Source organism: Poecilia mexicana, unplaced genomic scaffold, assembly GCF_051168715.1.
Source record: "Poecilia mexicana isolate PSO_F unplaced genomic scaffold, ASM5116871v1 scaffold_14, whole genome shotgun sequence".
Taxonomy (NCBI): domain Eukaryota; kingdom Metazoa; phylum Chordata; class Actinopteri; order Cyprinodontiformes; family Poeciliidae; genus Poecilia; species Poecilia mexicana.
The window spans coordinates 24,419,178-24,428,175 of record NW_028263383.1 but is presented as its reverse complement, the minus strand read 5'-3'; the positions used below and the strand labels follow the sequence as shown (position 1 = coordinate 24,428,175).

General features: G+C 37.6%; 1 protein-coding gene across 1 annotated transcript; it reads left to right on the top strand.

Annotated features, from left to right (window-relative positions):
• Positions 1-5,572: 5,572 nt before the first annotated feature.
• Positions 5,573-6,866, top strand: LOC148155568 (uncharacterized). The gene is made up of 3 exons (XM_088012634.1): positions 5,573-6,175; positions 6,421-6,589; positions 6,737-6,866. Exons 1-3 carry the CDS (start codon positions 5,848-5,850, stop codon positions 6,864-6,866), a joined length of 627 nt encoding a protein of 208 aa, XP_087868760.1. The 5' UTR covers positions 5,573-5,847.
• Positions 6,867-8,998: the final 2,132 nt, after the last annotated feature.

Genomic DNA, 8,998 nt, shown 5'->3' with positions numbered 1-8,998 from the left:
TGGGGTATCCGTTCTCGTGGTCTTTTTCCGTAGCAGGGGTCCGTCAGGGGTTTCCGAGTTATCATCGTCGTCAAAGTCAGCACTATCTTCCGAATCCAGAGCATCTTCTAACAAATTCGTTCTGGTATACATGCGTCTTAAACGGGTTTCGTCCATCCTGGTCCTTTTTATGAAGAGAGGATCAGCAACTCCCTGGGGTCTGTGGTGTTGGGCTTGGTGCAGATCTTCTTCAAGGCTCTGTTGCGATGTCGAGTAGTAGTCCTTGTAGCCGCTCGTCTGGTGGCTCTCCCTTGCAGTAGGGAGTTATACACAGGAGAAGGGTAGGGTAGGTTAGGTTCCAACCCCCTCCACACCCATTTCCAGAGGAACACCCTCCAGAAGTCAGGTTGAGGAAATGGGCCTTGGGCGGTGCCGCTCCGTAGCTTGTCATCTTTCCAGGCTTCGTGGTTGTACCCTACTGATGTTGTCACTGAAACATAGGCACATAGTGATTGCCCATGCAACGTCAATCTCGTACGATACCCCCAAGACGTCGGAGTGAAGACCCTCTGGTGAGGCGGATTGGGATAAACTCTGTCTAATTCCAATCTCAGCGGGAGCCTGGTGTTATTAAAAACATAATAGTCTGGGTTTGTTTCCATCTTCGTGACGGTTTTCGTCATACCTGGAGAAGTAGTCCAAATAATCATGCCATTGACCGAGAGTTCACAGTACTGTCCTTGCAACGGTTCCAAGTAATGGGGACCCCACCGAACCCTCACTTCCTTCCCCTCAACCATCAGATAGACTGTATTAAAAATCCATGGAAGGTGTTGCGAACAGTCCGGCGAAATTCCATCATAGCTAGTCATGTCGGATGACACTTTTCCTTGCCAAATCGGGATTACCGAGGGGACAAAATAATATGGTTTCTGCCATGGACGTGGCGATGCCTCCTCACTCTCTTCGACTTCTTTCACCTCATGGAGATCGGGTGGTCGAAGATAGGTGAGGTGTTTAAGGTAGTAGGCTTCTGTGAGCGGATAGGAGACAGTGAAATCTTCTCGTGGCATGTCTAGTAAGATGGAACCGTTTGGCAGTTTCAGGAAGGGTCCTTTTTTAGAGAACCCAGACCAGACCTCTGGGCCTACTTTAAATAATTTGCTTACAAAGTATTTCTTCCCATTTCGTTTTTTCTCTTTTCTCTGACTTTTAGACTTGGTACCTCGGTCCCCTTCTTCCAGGATGTCCTTTAATTCTGACTTTTCTTCCTCCATGCTGATGTGAGTGACTGCCAGGCGCTGGTCTTGAACTTCTTCTTGGGAGGTTCTAGGTCTAAGTTATTGTTGTAAAAGTAAATAAATACTTGAAGAGGTGGAAGCTGATAAGATATCATAGACTGATTTTACTTTTAAAAAAGCTAAAAAGGAATTTGTTTGTATCTGAGATATAATACTACGTTAACAGATTTTAAGAGTCTGGCAACAGTTTGGTATTGTGAAGTCAAACACAACAATGTCTGTTGTTCATTTAGAGATCACTGTTTATGTCAATATGGCAGATACTGTATGCTCCAACTAATTAGTCCACAGTGTAATCTTTTGCATTTTTCATCAGTTAAACAGCAGTATTAAATGTAAAATGTCCAGGAGTCATAGTTCTTTGAAAATGGTCATTGCAGACTTATGATTGCGTAAGGAGGAAATCTGTTGATGAGGCAGTTTGATGAAGTATTGCATCTTACGCACTGTGAAGATTTATTTTTCCAACAAGCTAATAGTTATGACAACTTTCTACTACAACTAACGAAAGCATTACTAATAGTAGTTTTAAAAGGAACTCACAACCGAACATGATTTCATTGTACTACAACATGAAAATACACTTTACACATCAAATGCTAGAAAAGCATTGCAACTATAAGTTTTGAAAACTGGAATGTATTGCAGCTCTACTGTTTAGCTTTAATGCATCGGTATCAGCCCTGATTTTCACAAAGATGCATCCTTGGCTTTTGTTCTGGTTGTCATGGTAACAGGGCAGGTGAGTTCAGTTCTTGTTTTCTTTAATCGGCTGGTGTAATGCTGCTGGAGCTGAGTGGCAGTGTATCACTCTGTAAAATGGAAATGAAAGCAAAAATCAGCCCGAAGACTGTGCTGTCAGTGAGTCTGTGTGTGTGATTGTGTGTATTGTCAGTCAGGTGTGTGTGCTCCTGCCTTAGCTTATGTTGGCTGTCACCAAGTTCATGGTGTGTGTTTGCTGTCAGCTGTGATGAACTGATGATTGTGAGGATTTGATTACACTGAAGAGCCTGAAGGGAGAAAGCACAGTTTGAAAAAATATCAATTTCTTCTATCGGTTTTCTTTTTTCTCAGCATATTTTTCTTTTCTTCTGTTGATTCTTGGATTGGTAACTGGTTAAACTGACCTGGACTATTATTACTTGTGCAGGATCTTTATCAGCATATGGACATTTTTGAATGAATTTAATAAACTTATTTGGAAATATTTGTAGTTGATGGAAGATTGAACCAGCTATTTGATGGAAGTTAATTCTGTATAAATTATAAATAATGTTTCCAACTACAGGACAAAGCACCTTTTGCTCCATTTATCTGTCTCTGGTGTGCACTGTAAAAAAGTCCGTAAAATCAACAGTAAAAATCTGTGAAATCATGACAGAAAAATTTTGTAAAGAAAAACACAATTATATTTTGTTCATTTACCAGTATGATGTTGTATAACGTAGAACAGAAAATTATTGTAAATTTTAAAATGTAAAATTGTAAATAATATTGTATTTAGTTGTAGAAAACACACATTTTGTATTGTTAATGAAAAAAGTTGGATCCTTCACAACATTTCAGCAGTGTAAAACTAACATTTACATTCTGTGATGATTAAATCCAAATGAATTGGAAGCTAGCTTACCATTTTTTTGCTAGGGAGAAGTAAGTTTGGGCTTCCCTGTTTAAGCTGTTGCCCCTGAGACCCAACTCCAGATAAGTAGAAGATGGACGGATGGATGGACAATGAAATAAATGAATAAATTAATAGATTTGGAAATTAATGTGGAATTAAGTAATTATGATTCCACATTGTTTACTTCCAATTTTGTTCACTAGTTATCTATTTATATTCACTTGTATTTTCCCACTTCTTTAGATTGTCATTTCCTCTTTAATTCATTTACTTATTCTCTGTCAATTTTGATTGGATCATTTCTTCATATTTCACGTCTAACGTGGAGGAAACATCTGAATCAACAAGGAAGTCATGTACTTGCTTATTGGTACATGTATTTTATTTTTATTTATTATTTTTGCTAACACTGGATTTTTTACCTTCACCGTTGCCATTATAAGCTCAAAGTTCGGCTACTGCGAGAAAGACAGAGAACACCGTTTTGTGCTCAACTTCCGGTCTGTTCTGCTCTCTGATTGGTTCGCTTACCTGGCGCCTGAAAGCTGTTTTGAACAAGTTCGTACAACGGTTCTCATCTCAGAAGAAGCTGAATTGTGCTCAAACCTTGACAAAGAAAAGAGCGCTGTTTGGACCTCGTCAGCTTTCAGCAAATGTAAGTTAAGCTTTGTTTTCTTCAAACGTAACGGTAATTTGTGTTTCTGGGGAGATTACATTTTGTTTTTAAGGCGTCATATTGCTTCTTGGAACAATATGCAGTAGAATCATTTTTTGCTACACCTGCAACACGTGTAACTTGTTGGGTAGGTTGAAATTGTTTAAACATGATTATATGTACATTTTGCTGTAAAACACTAGAATCATTGAGGGGCTATGTGTTGCATTGTAGAGTGCACAGAAACGAGCCCAGTTGTGTATTCAAATGCCTCGGCACAGAATGTAAGCGGACATTTTGTACATATGCAGCGTTTAAAACTCATTTTTACCGAGTTCACAACATGGCTTCACAACCCGAATTAGCCAAAGTCATTGCTGCTAAATTGAAATGCACCATTTCATTGTGTGGGCACCAAAGCCAAACTGTGAAAGAAGTCGTTGCTCATTTAAAGGAGCATATAATGGAGGGGCGGCCGGTAGCATGTCCAGTAAAAGCCTGCAAAAAAGTTTTCAGCGTCAAATCATCATTCACAGCTCATATGTCCCGTAAACATAGAGGTATTTTTGTGGATAACATTGATGTTTTGTACAAGGAAACTACAAGTAAGATTGTTAGTCTGTCAGAAAACGATGGGCCTTCTGAGAGCTTTAACGATGCTCTGACTAATGAAAGTCACAAATTATCTCCAAATTTCAACAAGGATTATCTCAGAAACTTGTGTCTTTTCTACCTGAAACTTCAAGGACAGCTGCTTCTTCCAGCTTCCACAATACAGAACATCGTTGAAGAGATGCAAAATGTGCATGAGCTGGGAATGGATTACACTTTGACTAAACTAAAGTCGCTTTTAAAAGATGACATGTGTCTTGCAGATGATGCTGTTGCTAAAATCTGTGATTGTGTAAGAGATTCTGATTTATTTTCTGTTTGTCATCATGGGCCACTGAGAACAACATATTCAAGAACTCAGACTTTCAAAAAAATGTTAAAATACACAGAACCAAAGCAAATATCTTTAGGAAGTGATGAAAACATGACCCAGAGATTTTCTTACTACATACCCATTAAACAGACACTAAGTGCACTTTTAGAATCAGATTTATGGAAGAATTCAGTGTTGGAACAGTCCAATGACTCACACCCGGATGTTTTCTGTGACATAAGTGATGGCCAAAACTTCAAGTGCAACCAGTTCTGTGTTCTGTGATCTTGTGTTTTTACCATTATTTTGTCTGATTTTATTCCAGAAATGGCTGAGCAAACATTTTTACGTAGTGCTATCAATGAAGTGTTGCCCGATCTTGCAGAGGCTTCAAAAGACATTCTCGAGGAGACTTTACAGTCAATTGGAGTAGAAACGTATGATGACTTCCAGTTCATTGTTGAGAAAGACTTGCTGTCAGCATTAAGACCAATTCAAGCCAGAAAGGCACTTGCTGCTTGGAAATTCAGATGTAAGTAAAATTCTAGAAAATCAACCATTAAACACTGATATTCATATTCAGTTCTGATAACTTATTTTTTGTTTTGTGTTTTTGAAGGCAGGACCCCTGAAACCAGCAGGTCCTCAAGTAATGCATCACAAGATACTCCTCCATCACAGCAGTCTTTGTCCCCGCTAAGTGTGTCATCAAACTCCTCCAGCAGCAACCAGACATCTGCAGCAGACTGGGTGGACACCTTTGAGATACCATGGGAAAAGTTCTCAGAAGAACTGATGCAGGCATTAGAGAGAGGTAAACGGCCAAGTCCAAAAATGAGGAAGGAGATGGTCAGGATTGTGGTGTCTGAAATGATGCGAAAAAGTTCTTTCTTGGGTAAAAGGAGTTCTACAGAGGTTGCAAAGAAGATGGTGGCAAAATATCCAAAATCTCTACAAGACGTTATCGATGGAGATGTCATTGGCCCTGGCTATCATTCACTCGTCAAACAACTTCAATATCGAATTGACAATGCGAAGCGATCTACAATGCCTAAAATAAGAAAGCGAAAGCGCTGCTCTGAAAACTCTGACACAGATGAAATTCCTCAGGAACAGAGAGCTGCAATTCAGGACACCTATGGGTGTATCAACTGGAATGTCAAATTTCTTCCTCTTGGAGAAACTGCTGAAAGTCAGCAACAGAAGAAGGACAAGCTCAAGATGATGTCTCTGCAGAAGGAGGCCAATCCTGAGAAGATGAAACAATTACTGAGGGCAACTTTCTACTCAGCGCAAAGATATTAACCAGGGGAAAAGCATTCAAGATGTCTTGGAAGCCTGGCCTGTTTTATTTCATGACATTGGGATGGCTGTATACTACAAGGAACTTACTGGACTTGGATTGAAGAAAACCTTCATGAGGAACATGGATATGAAGGGAAAAAGACTGCTGAACTACATGAACACTGTTTGTGTGAACAAAAACAAAAGGTTTTTCCAGGCTCAGACAAAGTTGAAGATGTTAAGGGGAGAACTGGACGGTTACTCTGAAGATGTTAAAGAGATGATGCTCTTACTTCTCTGCTACTTCAATGAAAATGAAGAAGCAGTGTTCTTCTGTGTGGAGGACACATGCCTAGCTGAAGAAGTACAGATGGAGAATGTCTCCTTGACTCCCACTATCATTGTGTGTGGTGAGTTCATTTTTGTTTTTCCAGTTTCTTTGACCTGTTGTCTTTTTTGTTGTCTTGTCCCCTTTCTTTGCACTTTTGTCCATCTGGCATTTTCTTTAATAGTTTTTTTTTTTTCCAATTATTTTCTTATGCTTTTACTATACTAATATTATTTTTCGTACTTTTTACTTAATTTGTTATTTTTCATATAAATGTCATTGTTTTGTTGTATCAGGAGTCTAAATGTATTTGTTCTTTCTCCTTAGGTCAATCCTGCTTCCATGCCAAACGATTCATGCTGAGTGTGGATCAACAGATTGGAAACAACAACATCTCCTGTTTTATTTCTGCCCTCTGCATGATGTTTGGGAGCTATTATTGTTTTAACATACATTATCCATCGGGGCTGGCGTCTACACTGGAGTTTCTGCAGAGGTATGAGTTCTTTTTTTGTTTTTTGTTTTTTTTTAATTGTAGGCAGTTAAATTTGACTTTTGACAACTTTTATATCTTGAATAAAATGTTTATGTCTTTGTGAAGCACATTTTGATGTAGTTTTCTGTTTGTCCTCTTTATCTTAAGGTGTTTCTTCTCAATCAACCCAGACAAGGGCAGTAAGGTGGAAGAAACCCGTAAACCCAGACTGCGTGTGAACCCCCGTGTCCTCACCTTGATCCAGGAACTTGCGGATCATGAGTGGCGTGATGTTTGAGAAAGGACTAAAGTCAGTGAGTTATCAAGACAGTGTTTAATCTTAACAGAGCTGAATAGATTTCTAAATGTATGTTGCATCTCACACAGTGTCTTCTGAAGTTAAAAAAGTTGAAAAGACATATTTATATTTGTTCAGTGGCTGAATTTTGTTCCATGTCAGAAAGGGCAAATGAGAATTTCATTGAAAATATGTTTTCAATTGAAATGTTTATTTGTTTCTTAAAAAATATATTGAATTATCATTATAGATACAGTTTATATTGGGCTTCCTTGTGTTTTAAATTTGCATTTAACTGGTAAATGTTTGTTGAAATTTGATTATTTATAGATATTTGAAAATAGAATTGCTTCTAAAAAAGGAAAACTTTTGAAGCAAACAAACATTATTATTAAAATGTATACTGGAAATAGAAATTTATTGTATGTTATAATCTTCAAGCCCCCCCCTCCAAAAAAAAGGGGGTGAAAGTTGGCTCTCATACTGTTTCTGATAAAGTTAAAAACGTTGAAGAAATTTATATGTATTCAGCAGGTGCATGTGCTTCATGATGTTCAGAAAAGACAAATGAGAACTTCATTGAAAATAAATATTTCAAAGGCATGCAAGTGTATGTTTATTTTTTTAAGGTTATCATAGATACAATTTATATTGGGCTTCCTTGTGTTTTAAAGTTTCCTTTAAGTGAGAAATGTTTGTTGAAATTTCATGCTTATAGATATTTAAAGATATAATTATTAGTAAAAATTAAAAAATTAAAGCAAATTTCAGTTTTTCAGAAAGTATTAATAAAATGTTTTAAATTGACATTTTAACAGTTCTAATCCGTTATTTAAAGGTAATTTATCAGTAGGACTAAATGAAGTTTTTTTTGTACAACAAACAAAAACTGAGTAAATCTTACTGGAAAAAAAGTGTAAAATAACAGCATTATTATGATAATTCATCAGAAAAAGTTGGTTAAAATTACTTGATAAAACTGTTTTATTACAAAAATAAACCTTTTCAAATCACAGTTAAAATTTGTGCAAAACTATGGGATAATCTGTTTATTTCACAATTTAACACTGTTATAATTACTGTTTGGTCAGTAAAACAGTTTACATGTTCACTGTGTTTTCTACAGAATTATTCTGGCAACCACAGCTGCCAGATTTTTTTTGTAAAAACAACAGAATTTTTTTTACAGTGTGTTAAATAAACCCTGATCCTCCCTGAGTTTTATCGTTAGGTTTTCTGATCAACAGCCCTTTATTTTAAATATTGATTCCCTCATTTTAACATGAGTGCAGCATCATAAATGCTACACTATACTGCAGCTCAATAGGTAAATGTAATTGTATATGTAAACATTAAGTAAATATTAATGAAAGATTAAAATAAATATTAATTTAACAGTGAGTGTACATGGGGAACTATATGGTTTGTATTTGTTCTCTGACCTGTAACCAGTACACTGTTTAATCTTTCAATGTCTTTCAGAACTTTTCAAATGTTTATCATCTTTCTAACCAGCACCTTCCTCACTTTTATTCTTGTGTTTTTCAGCCGCTGCTCTGCAGTTTGACCCAAAGCTGAATCTTGAGGACTGCAGCCACTTGAAGTGGCTTCATTACGCACCAGAACGAGAGGAAGACATCGCAAGGAATCAAAGTGACGCCAACCAGAGTCAAACTGGGGTGACCACAACTTGTCCTGTTTCCCTGGTTCATACAGTACAAAGCTTAACATGGATGCTGTTCTTCTGTGGACAACAGACTGTTGTTCTGTCAGTCAAAAAGGAGTCAAATATGTTTAAAGATCTGTCCCTCTTTTCATAAATAAAAGAGGGACCCTAACCCTACCTTTGGGCAGGTATTATGTCCTGCTTGAGAATGTGAAGCATCATCACTATATAGCTTGCCAGCAGGTGGCAGCATGGAGTGCTCTACAATTATCTGGTTTATGGCTGTGTTGACCATAGACCTTAGAAAACAGAATGAACCAAGACCAGCACTAGGGTTGCCACCCGTCCCTTAAAATACGGAATTGTCCCGTATTTGGCTGTTAAATGTTGCGTCCCGTATTGAACCGATACGGGATACGGAAAATGACATGCCTATCACACACATAAAGACTAATTGTATCAATAA